This window comes from Tiliqua scincoides, chromosome 7 (genome assembly GCF_035046505.1).
Source record: "Tiliqua scincoides isolate rTilSci1 chromosome 7, rTilSci1.hap2, whole genome shotgun sequence".
In the NCBI taxonomy this organism is placed as follows: domain Eukaryota; kingdom Metazoa; phylum Chordata; class Lepidosauria; order Squamata; family Scincidae; genus Tiliqua; species Tiliqua scincoides.
The window spans coordinates 46,902,101-46,921,853 of NC_089827.1; the positions used below are offsets into that span (position 1 = coordinate 46,902,101).

The window sequence follows — 19,753 nt, forward strand, 5'->3', positions numbered from 1 at the left end:
ATAGTTCTGCCCTTGGTTCACAAATTGCACATGGGAAACCTCTCCCCAGCTAAAAGCAGCCTGGGGTGGCCTTTGCAATACAAAATCTGGAGATTAAAAACACGTGCAGTCCAATTAGCCAACACAGCGACCGTCAGTCAAACTCTTCAAGGTCCTTATCATCAAGATCTCTCTCTCTCTCTCTCTCTCTCTCTCTCTCTCTCTCACACACACACACACACACACACACACACACACACAACACTTCAGTGCTATGGTTTTCTTCCAACAGATGCATGATTACACTCCCTTAACTAGGTGCTTTTTAATATATATATATGCACATACCAAGTTCACCACCCTAACCTGTCGCTGTCACAGCAGAGAAAGCTGATAGAGCCCAGATGCCTGATCAGAAAGAAGAAAGGCATTCCTGGTGAAATGCACTCAGTGCTGACACTTCTCGTGTCAAAGTGGCAGGTCTCTGCCTCACTGCCAGTGCCTAACCATATATCAACACGGGTGTTACAACCAGTAACATAGATGGTTCTGTCAACCTATACCATGAGAAATATTAGTCAAGGGGCATTGAATACACTGACCATATCTATTGGAATATTTATAAACCCATAGTCTTCTATTCACCCAGCACTAGATTTTAAAAAGCAAATTGATCTTATCACACATCATAGCCGCAGGCGCATGTCCAATAATGACGCTACTTAGAAACCCGGAGAACCCTTAAAAAAAACAACAGTTCACCATGAACAGTTTTCCAAAAGAACCAACTTTTACCTAGGTGATAAAAAATTTAACACAAAGGGCACCTGCTCTTCCCCCCCCCCCCAAGAGAGGGCATTCTATTAGCAGTTGATAGGTGAGTCCATACTACAGGCCCTTTCATTCATCCATTGCTCTGTTCCAAGGATGGTGAAAAACGAGTTGCTGATCAAGGGTTTGACAGCCTTACCTGTTTGTATTTTCCAGAACTTCCACTTTCTTGCGGAGTTCACTGTTCTCATTTGAGCAGGATTCAACCCTTGGAGACAAAGAATTCACCATTAAGGATCAGCGTTTAAGACAGGCCAACAAAAATTGAGTCCTTGAGCTCATGGTTAGGCAAGCAGACAAGGATCTGTCACAAACCCCTAACTTTAAGAACCTGGCAGCCATTTAATTCATAAGCCAGAGTAGCTTGCACTGCTCACAGTGCTGGAAAAGGAGAAGATGCTGCCCCAATCCTGTTCTTGGCATGGGTACCTAAGCGTGACAACAATAGTTTGACAATATTACCACCAAATCTGAATTGCTATCATAAGCATTAATAGCTAAAAGTTTCCTTCTGATATCAATAGCAGTATTCCCACCAGCAGCCACTAGGGGGCACATGAAACACACACTCTTCCACCTATCTGTGGCCATGTTGATTCCAGGCACCCAAATGAACACAGCAAGAGGACTTGTTAACAGCTGGTATCTTTGGGTCAAACTGGATGTGACATGGGATTTCCATGCCTGGAGTTCTCAATGTCTCTTTTTTCCAAAAAAAAAAATAGCCACCTGGGAGGGGGGGGGCACGACGACAATCTGGATCAGGACTGTGACATATTGGAGGCTTCTGTGCCATCCCCCAGAGATGCTATTAGCCATGGACGGAAAAATGTGCAAGCGCAATTTTCCCCTCTGCAGCTATTAGTTAGCATCTAGTTAACCGTGGGGCAGAGGGTGACTTGAACCAGGAATTGACACAGGACAAAAGGGTTTACTTTCTCCCATTTGCCACTGTTCTAAACCAGAGTCCTCAGCTGCTGCTTTCTCGGGAGGGATAACGAACACAAGGCTAGCAGTTCCATTCACAGAACTGCCATCTTGCATCTAGTTCAACCCTTAGTGACTCAGCTGAAGATAGGATCACCCTCCACCCTCTAGAATTGTATGTTCTGGGAGGCAGCAGACCTCCTGGACTTCAGTGCAACAGTCCTTCCTAGATTGCTAGACAATAAGAGGACCAAACCTGGAACTTTAGCATGCAAAGCATGTGCTCCTCACTGGGAACCCTGGGACAATCTTCCAGCTCCCATTGCTATTTGATAACATAAAATGATTGGCAAGCTTACTTCTTCTCCAGGCTGTCCATGTATTCTTTCTTTTTTCTTCTGCTCTCCTGTGCAGAGATCTATGAGAAAAAGAAAATACCATTTACAGCAGAGAGAATCCATAGCAAAATCCATAGCTAAATCTTAAACTAAATCTTAAGCTATAAGATTTAGAAAGACAGGCACACAGTTCCAGCTTCTCCTCAATCCCGATATCATTCAAACATGGATGGCTGAAGAGATGAACTAGTTTCATGCTAGTTGGGGAGTACTTGTATTGCCCCATTACACCAGGTCAACACAGGCTAGCCCAAAATCTCTGTTAGCCTCTCAGAGACCAAAGTGGTCACACAAGGCACCGAGTCATCCTTTCTCAGAACCATCTTAGTACAGCTGTAATCAAGCACAGTTCCATGGGACGAAAAACAAAAGACCACATTGCTTCACAGGGATGTACCTTGTTCTTGATTTTCCTGCGGATCTTCTTAAGTGCTTTCTCTTCTGCTTTTGTAAGTGGGAGTTTTGTAGGGATAGGGTACCCTTCTGCGATCAGTGTCCTCTTCTCTTCCTCTGTCAAGATCAGTGGACCCATACCCTGTAATTTCTAAGACCACCACACAGCAAGGGAGAAAGAAAACAGCTAAATGCATGCATAACGTACATTCTTAAAGGCTTCTCTCACAAGTAAGACCATGACAGCAATCAAAATGCTGACATCTGCTTATATACTCATGCAGACTTTCAGTATAGAAACAGGATCTAGTCTCTGAAATAGAATAGGCAATATTATATGCTAACAAAACTGCAGGTGTTAAAAAATTCCTTCAAAATTAAACTGGCTGCCCAATTAAGCAGGGCACTTCATTAAATTATCAAAATGTTTTAAAATCAATTACTCTGCCTATTATTGACTCAACACTGCAGCCCTATTAACAGTACTAAAGTATCCCTTTCCGTGTTTACTTTAAACAGCCATAATACTGCTGCCAGTATTTTGTAAACTGAAATACCTCTTCCTGCTTGTTACTTGTAACTGCATTCCTGGTTTGTTCCCTTCAGGCTCAACAACCGAATGGGAGCCTGATTCTGCCATCACTAAGTGCCCCTCTGCCCCACTCTCAGGATTAAAAGCACAATCCTGAGCACCCCAGGCAGCCACCGCTGCCTCCTTGGGAGAAGGTGACTTTCAGCCCCTTGCCCCAAGTAAAGGAAGTAACCCCGCAATCAGGCCGCTTGATTCTGCAGTGGCTCTTGAACTGGCGCAGAATTGAAGAGTCCTGTGCTGGGCCGCGCAGCCCAACCCAGGGCTCAAGATCCGGTGGAGCTGAGCTCCACCAGTCCCGCCCCCTCCCTCCCCCACCATGCCTCCTACCCGCCCTCTGCCCGCCCTACCAAGATTTTAACAATTTGGGTCAGTAGTTGTGTCACACACACCCTGTGTGTCAGCCGGTGCAGCCCGCACCCCCTAGCGACACCACTGGGCAGGACCACTGTGGGCAATCTGTTGAACAGTAAGAACTGCACTGGAGGCAGCATCACATCCTTGGACAGAGCAGAAGTACCTGAATAGGACTCCTCCCCCAGCTAGTGGTATTAACTTACCTGCCGCAATACACTGCCCAGAGCGTGGAGTGTATTACCTGCAGCAATACACAGGGTGCACAATTTTTTGACAAGAGTTTGTAGCTAATCCTCCTTCTTGCTCTCTTCAGCGACTCGGGTGTCAGTTACTAGATGCCAGAGGCAACAGGTAGACCTGATCTTTGTGCCCCTGATGGCACCTGCTTCCAATAGAGCTCCAAACCGACAGTGCAAGCCTATGCTTGTCTAATTAGTAGTGTGCATAGGACTGCAGTTCTAAGCAACTGCACAGCCAAATATATCCTGAAGCAGTAGGATTTAGTGGTCCAACAGCAATGCTCATCGCAATAGCTTATATTGTACCACATGAAGCGCAGGACAAAACCAAATGCATCACATTAAAGGAGAAAGAGCGCATCCCTTACATGTGGCGCTGTTAACAGTGGAGAGTTGGCCAGTGCGGAAGCTGTGCGCGATGTCACTTTGACAGCAGCTTGCAACTGAGTGGGACTTGATGGTGGGAGGGACCTGGCTGGGCTCTGCCCACCCTCGGAATCACTGCCATGGCTGCTGGGTGGGGTTGGAGGCATGCGCAGAGCATCCACTGCTGCAAGAGACAGAAGGGAAGAACAGAGAGCTTGCCTTAAATACTATATATAACAACTGGAGGTCGCCATTGCAAATGTTCAGAAATGATCTTTATGGTTTTGTATTTCCAGTTACTGCTGCCTTGGATCCCTTCGGGGAGAAAGGCCGCTTAGAAATACAGTAAATAAATAAATCTTAAAACTCTCAAAAAAAGGAAATCCATTCCTTTTAAATAGTGCAAAGGGGGGCATGATTGGGAGCAGAACTGCAGCAAGGGCAAAATTCTAAAGAGCCCCCCCCCCCAATTATTATCCTCTGCTGTGGGTCTGCTCCCTTTCACTCCCTCCCCTGGCTTCTATTTTTTTAAAATAAAGAACAAATGCACCAGGCCACATCACATGTTTAGGGTAACATGTAATTTGACTTTCAGTCCGCAACCCCTATGCTACAAGAAAAGTTAATGAGAAGTTGGATATCGCATCAAAATCTCATTTATGATTGTGCTGGCACCCAGTGCAGAAGCAGACACCCAAATTTGCATATGAAGGATTTTTATCTCATATTTAAAGAGACGCTTTACAGGAAGTACAGATAAAAACATAAGATCATTATCCTGTCCTGCTATTTTTTAAATTTTTTTTTGCACCTCGGTTATCATTATGGAACTCTCCTGAGATACTCTTAATACTTCATACTTTGGACTATTAGCTACAGCTGTTTGCTACAGATGGACTGAAATGTATGGCAAACTAAAAAGAAACTCTAGGACTGCTGAAAATATTTTTAGGAGGGTGTGGGGATCACATATTTCCTCTAACAAAAGGTCAATAATTCAGTCATATTTTTGACCTTCAACAAAAGGTCAACCATCCAATGTAAAATGGCAAACCCCCTAAAGCTACTGTCAGTCAATTGTGAAACTGACAAAAGGTTGGAGGAAGAGAAACCCCCAAGGATGGATGGGTGTATTATCCATCATTTCCTTATCACCCCATTGCAAAACTCTCAGCCACTGTGCTAACCTCTCAGCAGGTGCAGTTTCCCAGTGCGTCTACCTGCAAGGTATTGATCAAAACCTGTCCCTTTTGAATAAGGCACTTCTCTTTTGCTGTCTGTAAATGGAAGAACATCAACAGGCAAAGACAAACCTTCCTTGGAAGAAAAATTCAGGAACTGATCCACCTCGTGCGGCTCCAATTTGATCTCTGGAAGAGCCTTGTGATTCAGTGGTTTCATCTAGAAGGACAAGGGTATTCAAAGAGAAATCAGATAGCCATCAGGACAAAAAAGGCATGCCCTTCATTCTTCCTGTTTTGTCATTTGTTAATCCAGATAAATGAGACTGTCACCACAGAAACCTGTTAGGTCACTTTTCTTGCTAATGCCAAAACTGTAGACAAAGTCACAAGATGGGGATCAGCTCCATAGGTCCTCCCCCCATCAGTTCAAATGCTTTCCACCACTACCACCACCCATGGAATGGTCAGCCCAATGTTTACAAAGGCTTTCAAGAAAAAACAAAGTACACAAAAACAGCCGATTAACATGGGACAGCCTCAACTCTCCAGTAACTGTCAGGCAGCAAGACAGATATAAACAAGCATGATGCCAAAGGTTGACTGCTACCATCAATACAGAGCCAACACATTCAACCACCCATCTAGAAGTGCTCAATTTCTGATTGGCTAATCTGTAAACCCCCCGACTGGAAAAATCAGAATCAATTTTAAACAATCCAGTACTACAAACTAATGGATATTTCACTGGATATACAATGGGCATGATCTAGTATGGTGCTTTTAATAAACATGCATGCGTGTGCAAGAGAGGTTTGTTAAACCCCAGTTTCCCATGACATTCAAATCAAAAACTGTGGTTTAAGTGATCTCTGCAAATCAGGATACACATCCATTCTTCTACTGCAAGGGTCTCCAAACCCCATCCCAGGGGTTCAGATGCGGCCCACAGTGACAAGCCTCTATCTGGCCCGGGACTGATCCCCGTAAGCCTCTAGCCCACTTGACCGAATGTGACCAGAACTGTGCTCCCATCGCATCTGGAGGGTGTTCTGAGGAGGCCATGCCTCAGAATGCCTTCTAAATGCCTAAAAACATCAGTTTCTAGTTTTCCAAAAAAAACTTGGAAGTGACGTTTTTGCGCCCTCCAAAAGTCTTAGGCTTTCTGAGGGTCAGGAAGGCCTCCACAGCTCTCAGAACATGCTCCAGGCATTCCTGTGATGTGCTGGTTCTGAGTTATTTACTCCTGTACATGTAAGTAAGCTGCTTGTGGGATGGGGAAATAGAAGTCCATTTGAGTGTGCGTGCTTTATTTCTGTGGTGTGTGTTTATGCTTGGAGAAATCCTAGGACTTAGAGCCCATTCATTCATCTAAGTTCCATCTCTAATGTATTTATTTAAATTTTATATTTTTTTTTTTTGGACCTCTGGCCAAAAAGTTTGGAGACCCCTGTTCTACTGCCACATTCTCCCACTTCATTCCATTGCATGCTTTAGACCAGGTCTTGGAGCCCTGTCAGTTCATGGGTTCAAGCTGAAAGAGTTACAAGCCTTGCTCTTTCCTTGTTCTGTAGCCAACACAAGACTACCTCTGGGCAATGACTGCCAGGTAGAAGGAAAGAATTATTGCTTTTCATTTTCATTAATATCTGATTGCTATACAGTTAGAAGTGCCAGGGAGCTCAATTACACGCCCGCTTGGTGGTAAGCACACATTTGCCACTGCAAAACACCTTTAACTCTGACCCCATCAAAAAAACGAAGCCTCTGGGGGAATGCTAGAGATTGACATCATAGCCCAGTGACATCATTGTTTTGCTCAGTTAAGTCATTAAGTACTAAAGACCGTACCATGCTTTCATCCTGCAGCTCTGATTCTCCTTCTTCAAGAGCTTTGGGACTAGGTGTGGCAGTAAGGCTAACAGAGGGAACAAGACTCGAGGCTTCCCCCACAGCAGTTTCTGTCTTTATGGTTGCTGAAGTCAACTCTGAACCCAGACACCATTCTCCATTTTCCAGGTTAGCTGAAAGAAAGAGTGCAGATGTTATGAACCAATGCCAGAACAGGCAGACTTTTCCCCAGGAATTTGGGAGGGGGGAGAGACCCAACAAAAGCCAACTGTAGCCAAGAACCGGAAACCCAAAGAGAAAGCATTTAACTCAACAAGCAAAGTGTTCCACTTTCCCTCCCAGGCTATCATTTCTTAGCCCAAACACAGCCTGGGGCAAAGGTGGAGTGGCAAGGACGGCAAACAAGGTAATTAAGGAGAGCTGCTCAGAAGAGCCGCAAACAAGACTAAACAAGCCATTAGACAAAGCAGCTGGGGGTTCGTGCAGTCGTGCGAACACCGAGAGATTGCCCGCTCAGCCAGCAAGGCCTTCTGCCTTGACGCTGCTCCCACGGATCTGCATGAAAGCGATTTAAGAAGCAGGATCGCCTAGCGCTCTTGCAATCAGGCTGTCTTTCTCACAAAGCTCAATGCACCAGCGAAACCTGGAACAATGTCTCAGCTCATGTGATTCTCAAAGGCAGACAGGGCTCCTGCAGTACCACAGACAGTGAGGCTGAAGGGGAAATGGTGACATCTTTGTACTCTCTCACCCTGCTGAGCCTGATGGAATCACCTGTAAATGATATAGGAGTCCTGACCCAACTGCTGATGCATACAGGCACTGATGCCATCCTGCTTTAATTCTTCCAAGAAGTAGCTGGAAGTCATGTCAGCAAAGCTGTTCTTGTATGCCAGGGGTGGCAGGCTTCAGGTTTGGGAGATCTACTCTTTTTTTCTGAACATTGAGGTTTTACTTCAGTTATCTGGGGCCAGGTGTCAAACAGCAGCCCAGGAATGGTGCCATAAGTTATACGCTGGGATAACTGAGCACAGGTAAAGATCACAACCGTCACACCTACGACCTGCACACCTACATGTGAAGCGCTATAGACCAGAGACAATAATTGATTGTTCCATCTTTAGCATAGGGAGAAATTATGTTGCACAGTTGCCATGTAGACTGAATGATTCGTGATGCTGCATTGCATATATTTTTAGCACATATTTGCAGGCAGTAGCACACCAAGGGTGGTGCGGAGGAAGCAGTCCACCCCGGGTGCATGCCATAAAGGGGTGTCAGCATGCCTGTCCATTCAAATGTTGGGTACACCTGGCCTTCTCCATGGGGAACCTCAAGGCAGAGGCCAGGTCTACCTTCTGAAAACAGGCTGGTCTGGCCTCCCAGGGAGGCGGAGAAGGTACTTTATTTACTGGAGGTGCATACTAATAGAAGTAGTAAATCTGCCCCAATTCAGGCAGCAGATCCACTCAGGCCACTGCTGCCTTGCATGGTACCAGCATTTCTTGCTCAGGGGTAAACCTCCTCAGATCAAGGAAGCCTTGAACCACTGTGTCTCAGTCACTGAAAGCCCCATCTTCCATAAATATATCCAAATATATCCGCCAGGAGCCATATCAAGGCGTCACTGTTTTAGCCAACAACTTCCCTTCAACAGAAACATGATATGCAGAAGTGATGGATAGTTTGGTCCATCTTGCCTGCAGAGGATATTTATTGCAGCAATTACTAGCAGCTTTGAGAGAAAGAGAGAGACAGACAGACAAAACTAAAATTTGGAGAGGGGAAAAAAAGGCTTACAACCTCTTGCTCCTGAAGCCTTGTAGTGAGCAATATGAAAGGAGGAGGAGGAAAAATTACAGAGCTCTGATGTTAGTAATTACTTGGCGGTGTAATCCTAACCTCCCCCTGCTGGCAAGGGAAGATGTAATTTGAATAATTTGGTAGGCCAGGCCAAAAAGAAGGTGAACAAAAATAAATATGTATATACTGTATCCTGTAATCAGACACTTCAAAACAGTAATCCATGCTCTGCCAAGGAGAATTAACTGTATAGCAAACAATCACTAACTTTTAAAAAAATATATATATTAAGAGAGACAGATTCCAAGGAAATGATAATTTTGCTGCATGTCAACCCATGATCAGAGAATGCTAGAAGCCCTTCTCTGGCCCTAAAACAGCCCTTCCTTTCCCCACATGCAGCAGATGGGCCCTGTTCATAAATTATAAAGACTTTATCCCATTGTTAGTGAAACACCACACATGCGTATGGTGAAGAACAAATGAGACACGACGCTGACTGCATCACCATCTAGTTACAGTCCATTTTCAAAGTAGAGCAGCCGCCGTGTGCATCTGGATCAGGACCATGCAGGAGGAGACTAACATTTTGTTCTCGATGAGGACTGCTCACCCTTCAGCCCTGTTTGACTTGGGAGGAAAGCTTCCACTGGTGACAATGGCTGGGGGAGGGGGCAGAAACAGTCCGTATCAAGACCACGGCAGGGTCAAAGTATGAAAAAACAAGACCAACTCTATTGTGGTGGCTTCAATATAGATTCCATACACACACACACCCAGCAGCTGTTAAGAAAGACTAAACATTTCAAGGATAGGACCATTATTAGTATAGCATGTAGTCTTGTCCTTAGAGGCTTAACAAAGGAGAGGATGTGGTACCCTGATTTCTGGCTTGTATATGCACAAACAGTCTCAAGAACAATGAAGATATCAGAGTCTTTTTTTTTTTGCATTCTTAAACACAGCTTGATCAAAAGGAGCTGGAAAATCCAGCTTTGGAATGCAGAAAAAGTGAGTCTAGAGACGGGATATCGAATAATCTTATTCCCAGCTGCAACTTCCCTCTTCAGGCACCAAGTCTGGCCTCCCTGAATCTCACCCAACATCTTTGCAGGGCATGCCAAGGCAGACATAATCCCCCCCTTTTTCCAGAGGCACCACCACCCCTCTGACCCACCAGGTGAGAGGCTGCATTCATTCATCTCTAAATGGGTGGGGGTTCTCTCCCACCCACCACCACCACAGATAATGAAAGACAAGCGGTGGGCACATGCTCCCAACAAAGGCGGCAGTGTGCAGCCCCAAACACTAGAACCTTTTACAGACTGGCAGCATGAATGATTAAATAGAAAGAGGAAGGGAAGGTAGAGCATACCAGAGTGGGTCTGCGGCAGTCATTTTCCAAAGCTCTCTTTGTTTTGAAGGACAGGCATCGGTTTGACTGGCAAGTCCATGGCTCAGTGTGGGCTGAGGTGCAGTCCCAGAACCCCCTTTCTTTACCAGGACTTATTCCTCAAACGTGAGAATATTCAAGAAGAGTGTCTTTGCCCACACGCAGAGTGCTTTTCCCCTCTCACTAGTAGCGTCTTCAGGCAATGTCCCCCAGGAACTCAGAGAGAACGTCTCAAAACAGGAGAGCAATCACAGCAGGCTGCTCCATGAAGTGCCTCCAGACAGAAGCTCTCTGTTCTTTGTGCCCCAATGCTGCTGACTGGGAACTTTGGGCCATACCAGTTGGAAGTTTGCCACAGATCCTCCTGACCTGGAAAGTCAGATGATGCTGGAGGGTCAATCAAGAACACGCGAGGGATACGAGGACCCACAGATCCTTCAGTCTGGGCAACTCCCCACAGGGGAGTCACCTGGTTCTCCTGCTGTGCCTTCCAAGCACCAGCTTTTGGATCCAAGCGTGCCTTCAAGAGACTGATCTAACCCCAGCCCAAGTACATGACAGACATATGGCATCTAGGTCAGGCATCTAGGTGGTTCACTATCCACCTCTCCTTTTAGAGAGTAAGGAATGGACATGTTCTGTTTCAGCTCTAAGGAATCTTTTTTAAACACACAGTAGTTTTTCAATTAAGACACTCACTGCATCTCCAACTGCAATTCTTAAGGCTGGGCAAAGAATTATCCAAGAAAACTTTCAACTGAATGAGGAGAAAGGGGGATGATTTGCAGGTGAACAGGGAGCTTAATTTGGACTTATTTTTAGCCATCTTCTCTGCATTCGCCGTGAGTGCCTCTTGTATTTGGGCAACACCACCCTTCTTGGCAGCTGCCATCTTTTTCCCAGAATCCCTCCTCCACACAATACTATGTCATTATGTTGTTACATTGTTCGAACAAAGATTCTGGGGTAAGAATGCCACTCTGAACATTTTATCTCTACTCCCTGAAAACTCCACCTCCTCATTTCCACTACTTGCAAAATGGGGTGACAATATAGGAGGGGGCAGGATAGATTTCAGCCCAGCCCTAGCAACTACAGCATGGGTTATTATAGCATGACCTGGCTTTAGTACCACAGAAGTTCATTTCACTTCCTGCATCCAAGGCTGACTGGCAATGAAACACTCCCCTCTCCATTCCGACGATGGCCGCAAACGTTATTCAAAGCCCCCCACCATGTTCTTCACACATGCAGGAGTCAGTCGGGTAATGACAGGATGGCTGCTGACTCATCTGGAATGGTTCCTCGGCTGGCGGATCTGAAAAGAACGAAGGCCCTCATTTTGTGGCTTTGCACTCTTTGTGGGTTAGGACAGGAATGGCCAACGTCTGTGCTCTCGAGGGCTGCTCCAGCTCGCTGTCTGGGGACTGAAAGTGTACTCAGCCACACAAGTGGTTGGGTGACATGATCTATCATTATAGGCAGTTCTTCCTTTTATAGAAGATTCAGAAGTCTCCCACCCTGGTACTGACCAGGACCACACCTACTTAGGTTTAACGGTGAAGCTTGTGAAAGGGAAACGGGGTGGGGACGGACGAACACATAGCCATATTCAGTAATAAAGCACATACTTTGCATGCTGAAGGTGCCAAGTTCAATCCATAACATCTCTAGCAGCAAGCGGGGGGAAAATGCCCCACACATGCACACATACCCATTCAAGATCTTGGAATGTCTCTATCAATCAGTGTAGATACTACTGGATTAAATGAACCAATTATCCAAGTCAGTAGCAGACAAGGCCACATTTTTATGTGCTATCACAGTGTTTCCTCAAACTGTGGAGCAGGACCCACCAGTGGATCATGAGTCGATTTTTGGTGGGTCGCAAAAAAATTTTGAACCGAACCAAAAAAAAAAAAACTTTGCAAGCATCCTTGTCCAGTTTGCAGAATAAAATTGTTAGTTAGAATGCTAACCTGTGGTATGAGGTAAATTAATTTTCATACCTGTAAATTAAAATGTGACATTTTCCAATTATCTCTAGTAATTGGTGTGCAATAGATCACCTGTGAACCCAGTTTCAGCCTGGAAGTCTCTAACTTCACATCGTGCTCTCCAGTTCAGCCTTCTGGGTACCCTGGAATGACTGTAAAGATTTGGGGGAATAGTCCTTGAAAGTCATTTCAGGGAGACTAGCAAATGCCTACACACACGTTTTAAAATGTATGGTTCCTAGCAACCTCAAGAGCACAGGATCCCAATTATTAATTATTAATAAATAAAATATTTGTTTCTAGATCTTTGTCTAGGGGGTCGTGATAGATCATAGTTTTAAAAAGCGGGTCCCAATGCTAAAAAGTTTGGGCAACACTGTGCTACCACATTACTGTAGCAGATGTATCTACACCAGTTACTCAGCCTATCAAAATTTGGCAGCACAGAGTTTCACAAATTACGGTGCGCATGCAGACAGGCACAACAGGTACAAACTCAAAAACAGGTCCCAAGAGGGATAACACAAAGTGTGCAGCATCTCACTTACACACATACAACTTCAACACCACTTCCAGGACCAACTAACCTATTTCAGAATTAGATGCACCCAACTTAGAAACACTCTTTATGAACAAAACTGTGGGCAACACCATACCATAATTAACATTTGAGAGGGCTTCAGGCCTTGCATCCAGCCCTAGGTCACATTTTGAACACCAGTGGTGTAGAGCTGGGGTCTCTAAACTTTTCGGCCGAAGGGCCGCATCAAATATCTGGCACAGTGTCGAGGGCCGGAAAAAAAAAATTAAATATAAAATTTAAATAAATACATTAGAGAGGGAACTTAGATGAATGACTGAAATGAATGAATGAATGAATGGGTTCAAATGTCAACGATTTCTCCAAGCACCAAGCCAGCCCAAGAAATAAAGCACACACACTTAAATGGATCCCCATTCTCCCACCCCACAAGCACAACTCCGGCTGGGTATGGTCAGAGGCTCTCAGGGGATCGGAGGCTGACCAAGGGGCCGAATTTGGCCCCTGGGCCGGGGTTTGGAGACCCCTGTAGAGATACAGTGGCTGATAGAGGAGAGCATCTGAAAAGACAACACTCATTTTTAAATGTGCTTCTCATACAGTAGAATTAGTTCTGCCTGAAGACAATTCCAGTTTGGAGCAGGCCCAAGCTTGGCACGTGAGCAACTCATATGCAAACAGTAGATTTTGCCTGTTAAACACCATAATCAAGGGGAGATTTCATGCGAGACAAGCCGTATCATGCAAGACAAGACAAGAATCCTTCAAGGTTATAAAAAAAAAAACTACAAGAAAGGTAGCAGATGTGAACCATGGATAATCACCAATGTATTGCCCTCTGACCAGCACTGGGGGAGTGGGGGGGGGGGAAACAGTCACCTGGCTCAACAGAAATTAAAAATGGGCATCTTACAGCAATTTCCTTTATGCCTAGGAAGGTTTAATACAGAACTTTACTACCAACAATTTTTTCTTCCCCCAAACAAAAGGCAATGCATTGGGCAGCCTCCCACCCCTACACCCAAGTCTCACTTCTGCACTAACTAGCTGCACAAATGAAGCCTAATGGGGCTTTGTCACCATCATGGTAGATCCAGCTGCTGATCTAGTTCAAAAAAGTAGCAAAAGCAGCAGCAGGTCTCTTTAGAGTGAATTCAACCAAGGAGCTACATGGGGGAGCATGGAGAGAGAGAAGACTGTGTCCCTGATGCAGCTAACTTCACTTTTGATGTGAAACAGTCAAAGGGGCCTCGCTTCCTGTTCTCAGTTTGAAGGAGAGGGTTCATATGGGAGAAGGCATCCCCATCAACATCCTGGACATTAAGGGCTTTAAAAGTCAATTTAGTATTAGTTAGTATAAGTATTTATAAACCCCTTTTCAACAAAAAGTTCACAAAGCGGTTTACAGAGAAAAATCAAATAACTAATGGCTCCCTGTCCCAGAAGGGCTCACAATCTAAAAATATGCAAAAGAACACCAGCAGACAGCCACTAGAAAAGACACTGCTGGGGTGAGGACGGCCAGTTACTCTCCCTCTGCTAAATAAAAGAGGAGCACCCACTTGAAAAAGTCCCTCTTACCCAGTTTTCAAGGATTTAGCATGGAAACCAAGTTGTAAGATAACCACTGAACATTTGTAACACTAGTATAATATGATCCATGTGGATGACCCTGACAAATGTTGTCCCACCACTCCGCTGCAATTTAATACCCTAATGCAAGGGTGCCCAAACCCCAGCCTGGGAGACACTTGCGGCCCTTGGGGGCTCCCAATCCAGCCCGCAGGGAGCCCCCAGTCTCCAATGAGCCTCTGGCCCTCCTGAGACTTGCTGGAGCCCGTGTTGGCCCGATGCAACTGCTCTCAGTGTGAGAACGACTGTTCGACCTCTCACCTGAGCTGTGGGACGAGGGCTCCCTACACTACTTGGGTGTTCCACATCTGTGATGCAGCAGTGGCAGCAAAGGAAAGGCTGGCCTTACTTTGTGCAAGGCATTTTATAGGCCTTGAGCTACTGTAAGACCTTCAGTCATTCATATAAGTTCCATCTCTAATATATTCATTTATGTAAATTTTTCCCCTGGCCCACACAGTGTCAGAGATGGTGCGGCCCTCCTGCCAAAATGTTTGGACACCCCTACCCTAATGTATTAAATGGAAGTTAATATCCTAGTGTTCTGACAGCTATTGGTGACAACACTTGATGAGTAGGCTCATAGAGGACAGGCCAATCACTAGCTATGATCAATGGAACCTCCAGGTTCAGGAGCAATATACCTCTGGATACCAGTTGCTGGTGATCAGCAAGCTAGGAGGGCCGTTTGTCTTCTTGCCCTGCTTCGGAAGTTCCCAGGTGCATCTGTTTGGCTACTGTGGGGAACAGGACAGAGGACTAGATGGTCTTTAGGTAGAGACAGAATGCCATTGAGACCCAGAGCTTTGTCACAACGAAAGGACTACACTTGGAAGTCAATTTCCAAATACCACAAATACAGCATCATTTATGAACGCGACACACATACATACATTTTAGCCTTTGACCTCTAAGGAGCAACAGGCCAGAAGGATCAAGTCTCCACACTAACAAGTTATTTCTACATCAGACGAAGTGGCCTGTAGCCCACAAAAGCTTACGCTGAAATAAATGCACCCTCTTCAAAGAACTCTGTTGCTTTTGCTGCAACAGGTGGGGGGTGTTGTAATCTCATGCACACTCACCTAGAAGTAAGTCTTATTGAACTCGAAGGAGTTTGCTTCTGAGTAGACATTCATAAGATTGCACTGTAACACAGCAGCACCTTTGGAAGTTCTGCACTTCTAGTTCTTAGACTGACTGTGCAGCCATTCTTCCAAAAATCAACATATGCTCGTGAGCAAATTCACTTATTCATCACCCTGTTGCAAAATGGTCTTGGGTATCTTCCTCTCCTGGAATCTCAGTCTGATTTGAAGACGGTTATCATGTATGTAGGACAACCTAATTTCTCTATGAAAATAACTTAGATTCTCTGTTGCTACAGGGACTAGATTCAATTTCTAAGAACATTTTAAAAGTGGGGAAAAATTACCCTTTAGGAGAAATTGAATCCATATGGAAGGGGAGGGGAGAAAAAATTGCATCAAATGTCACAGCTACAGCCATCCCCCCATCTCAGCAGGCCTTATGCATGCAGCCAGCTTCCCTTAGAGCAGCAAAGAGATGTTTGATGATTCACCAGAATTATGAATCATCAGAAGACTCAGGCTGGCCCCCCAGAACAGGGGCACTGTGAATGCCAGCCCACTTCCAGTAGAAAGCAACACAGATACAGCAACTGAATGTTAAGTAACAAAACTGGTCAAGTAATTAAATACACATCAAGTTAAGAAGACAGCTGCTTTAAAAGGAGCTGAAAATGTTCTCAAACTGCAAAAGAAGTTCCACAAAATGTTCTTCTGTATCACTAAGTAAAATTGTCATGGGGAGAAAATGACAAAGTGTATTTTCTATAAGCACTTGCTCGCTGCAAACATGCAGCCTCACCAATACTGCACTTTTCCAGCCATAGTGTCAAGAAGATGGTCATTTATCTCAGTGTTCCTTCACATGCCATGGACACATTATTTTTTTAAAAAAGGACAGAATTGTCTTGCGGGGTCACACCTAGCTCTACCCAGTCCAGCTCTATATTCCAAACAGCAGCCAGTCTGATGATTCTGAGCATTTGCAAGCAGGGAACATGAGGGCAAGAGGTCTCCCCTGCTCTTTGTCCCCATGATCTGGCATTAAAAGTTGCTTCTCCTTATGGAGAGTCAATTTCACCATTATGGCTATTTTTAGACCTTCCCACCCCACCAGCTCAGGGATAGTAACAGTATATCAATTACTGTGTCCTATCCCTCAATTATCAAACACTTATTACACTTCTCTAGTTCTGGCCACTAAAAACTAGTTGTTTCAACTGAATGTTGAAAGCACCATACACTGTTTTCTGGCTGATGCACCAGCCCAAATTTGGTGAGACTGGAAGCTCTCTCCAGAAACCAGAACTGGCTTTCGGAGGCTTTTGCGGGTCATTCTGAGGCCTGCGGAGGCCAGTAGAGTGGGTTGCCGGCCCAGTGTAACCCACAAGAAGCTTCCAGGGCCACCCAAAGCTTATGGAATGGCTCTGATTTGGAGCCATTAGGACGAAAGGGTGTGTGGGAGGGCCCAGCCTGTGACCCATCCTGCACGGGCTCGCAACCCACACTGGGTTGGGAAAGGTTGCTCTCTAGTCTTTTCTTGTAGGGAAGGTGACCCAAGCCCTTGAACGCTTTAGTTACCGTATCTTTCCTAGATTCATCATATCCCTGCTTGGATGAAAAAACCAGAACTGTACACAGTATACTGAACACAACCACCCTAGAGATTTATATAATAGCACTGTGATATTTGCTATTTGCATGCTTCTATTTTTAGACCGATGTAGCTTTCTAAAAAATCCAACTGTCAGATGTAAGTAAGAAATGGAATATAAGTCATGAATTACTATTTGAAACTCCAGCTGGTGGTAACTGGCAGTTAGTCTTCAGAATGTGCCTATTAGGAAAATAAAGCAGACTCCAGTTATATATAGCTACATTGAGCTGATGTTTACTTGTGCATATGTCTGGTTTGATAATCACATGTGAATTCACAGGTGCCCACAAGGGCCAGCAGACCATCTGCAAGCTTCTGCTCAGCCTTTGTCCTTGTAACGTTTTCTCCCCCTTTCTCCACAGGCCTTCTTAATTTGCATCCCTTAGCATACTAGTTCTCAAACCTTTTAGCACAGGGACCTGCCTTTTAGAATGATAATCAATGTCAGTACAGTTTCTCAAACTGTGGGTCGGGACCCACTAGGTGGGTCGCGAGCTAATTTCAGGTGGGTCCCCATTCATTTCTATATTTTATTTTTATTATATGACTTGATGCTACCATGGTATGTGACTGCATTTGGGGAACTGTTATAGAGCTGTACATTGAACAGGCTACTCTGTATATGCTTTTAACAATTATGGTAAATGGGACTTACTCCTGGGTAAGTGTGGGCAGGATTGCAGCCTAGGATTGTTGAAAAATTTTCCTGCTTGATGATGTCACTTCTAGTCATGACATCACTTCTGGTGGGCCCTGACAGATTCTTATTCTAAAGAAGTGGGTCCCAGTGCTGAAAGTGTGAGAACCACTGATCTATGTCATTACTCTGAAGTGATGTCATTAACCTCGAAGTGATGTCATTGCCAAAGTGACATCAAGAGGGAAAATTTTTAACACCCCCATATGACAAAAAAAATCAAGTAAATTGAACTTTTACAAGTATAAATTTAAAATAAAGAACCACCCTCCTAACCTCCCCAAGAAGTTACTAATCTATTAAAAACATCACAAACATCCCCAAACATCACAAAGACTGCAATCCTATCCACACTTACCTACAAGTAAGCCCCACTGACTAACATTGTTAAAGTCATATACACAGTAGCCTGAGAAAAGTGCAGAGCTGTAACATTTCTCCAAATGCAGTCGCATACCATGGCAGCATCAAGTCTATTAAAAAAAATACATATTGAAATGAATGGTGGCCCACCTGAAATTGGCTCACAACCCACCTAGTGGGTCCTGACCCACAGTTTGAGAAACATTGCCATAGTACATCTGCACAGACTCCAGGACAGTGTTCATTCAGCTCCACAGATGCCAAAAATAACTTCTGATCTTAACTGCACTGAGTGTTAATTTGCACACCTTCCCTTCTTCACCCTACTACAGAGTTACCACACCACTGCACAGTGACAGTTGCACAGGTCATAGGCCAACATAGCAGCACAGCAGACCCAGCTTTCTTTTATTTTCAGGAACAAATTGGTTCACCAACCAAAAATAAATCATGCTCAAGACCAGAACGTGCATGAATCGCCACCATGAAAGTGTCTATGGTCTTGCAAGAACAGAAGAACCATGTAGCTTAACACACTGATTCCAAAACACTCATTTCCAGAAAGTGCAATCCTAAATCTCACCATGACCTAGATGTCCACGATCAGCAATTTTTGTAAAATTCCTGGGCTCCATTACCATCTCCAAAGCACAAACACGAGGATAATCATTTTAACAGTTCGAAGAATAGGGGAATCCAATTGACATAGTGGAGCATTAAAAAAAAAAAAACCTTTGATTTCAATCTTCTACATACTTTATATATTCTACCACCTTAATGAGATCATATGCCTCTACCATGGTCTTTGTAATATTTCTGTAAATTGCAATGGGTGCTCTGATGGTGCTGGAATCATTACCCCAACAGCATTAAATGGGAAACTGAAATTAACATACATCTGTTTGTTTCGTGTTTGTAAGTACAAAAATATCACTATGATTGACTGCTATTTGTCCTGCTGTTTCATTTCTGTACTGCCAAATAAAAATGCTTAATGAGGGTGGTTTTTGTCTTTGCAACTGGGGTCATGTTCAAGCCATCTACCCAGTGGCTGTTTAGTCACCTCTTACGACAGGTACAGCCACTGAGGGCCTATTCTTATCCCCCAGCCACCGGGTAGATGGGACTCGTTAGCCTGGGAAGGCAGCTCATCTGAGAGAAGGAAAACTCTGATCCCAAACCTCCACTGCCTTGTGGCTACATCCAGTTATGGAAAAGGCTTCAGGAGTCAACCCTGAGGCAAAATCCAGAGCCGCAGTCCCTGAGGCAGTTCATGGCTGAACACAGTCATGTTCCGGGAACTCCTGCGACGCCGCTGGAACCAACCATATTGACTTCTGCTTTTCCATTGGACCATTTCAGTGACGTGGAGAGGGGGGATTTGCTGCATGGGTAGCAGTCTATCCTCCATACCTACTTTACCCAGGCTTCGTGCACTGGAGAGGACACTGTTCCAGAACAACTATTCAGA

General features: G+C 44.7%; 1 protein-coding gene across 2 annotated transcripts in view; it reads right to left on the minus strand.

Moving 5' to 3' along the window:
- Positions 1 to 19,753, minus strand: part of CREB3L2 (cAMP responsive element binding protein 3 like 2) — an 85,841-nt gene that overhangs the window by 13,476 nt on the left and 52,612 nt on the right. For both annotated transcript variants that reach the window (XM_066633830.1, XM_066633829.1), the window contains exons 3-8: positions 7,112 to 7,284; positions 5,393 to 5,480; positions 4,082 to 4,263; positions 2,533 to 2,679; positions 2,097 to 2,155; positions 950 to 1,018 (exon numbers count right to left, since the gene is read on the minus strand). In XM_066633830.1, coding sequence (XP_066489927.1) covers positions 950 to 1,018; positions 2,097 to 2,155; positions 2,533 to 2,679; positions 4,082 to 4,263; positions 5,393 to 5,480; positions 7,112 to 7,284 — 718 coding nt within the window. The remainder of the gene's footprint in view (positions 1 to 949; positions 1,019 to 2,096; positions 2,156 to 2,532; positions 2,680 to 4,081; positions 4,264 to 5,392; positions 5,481 to 7,111; positions 7,285 to 19,753) is intronic.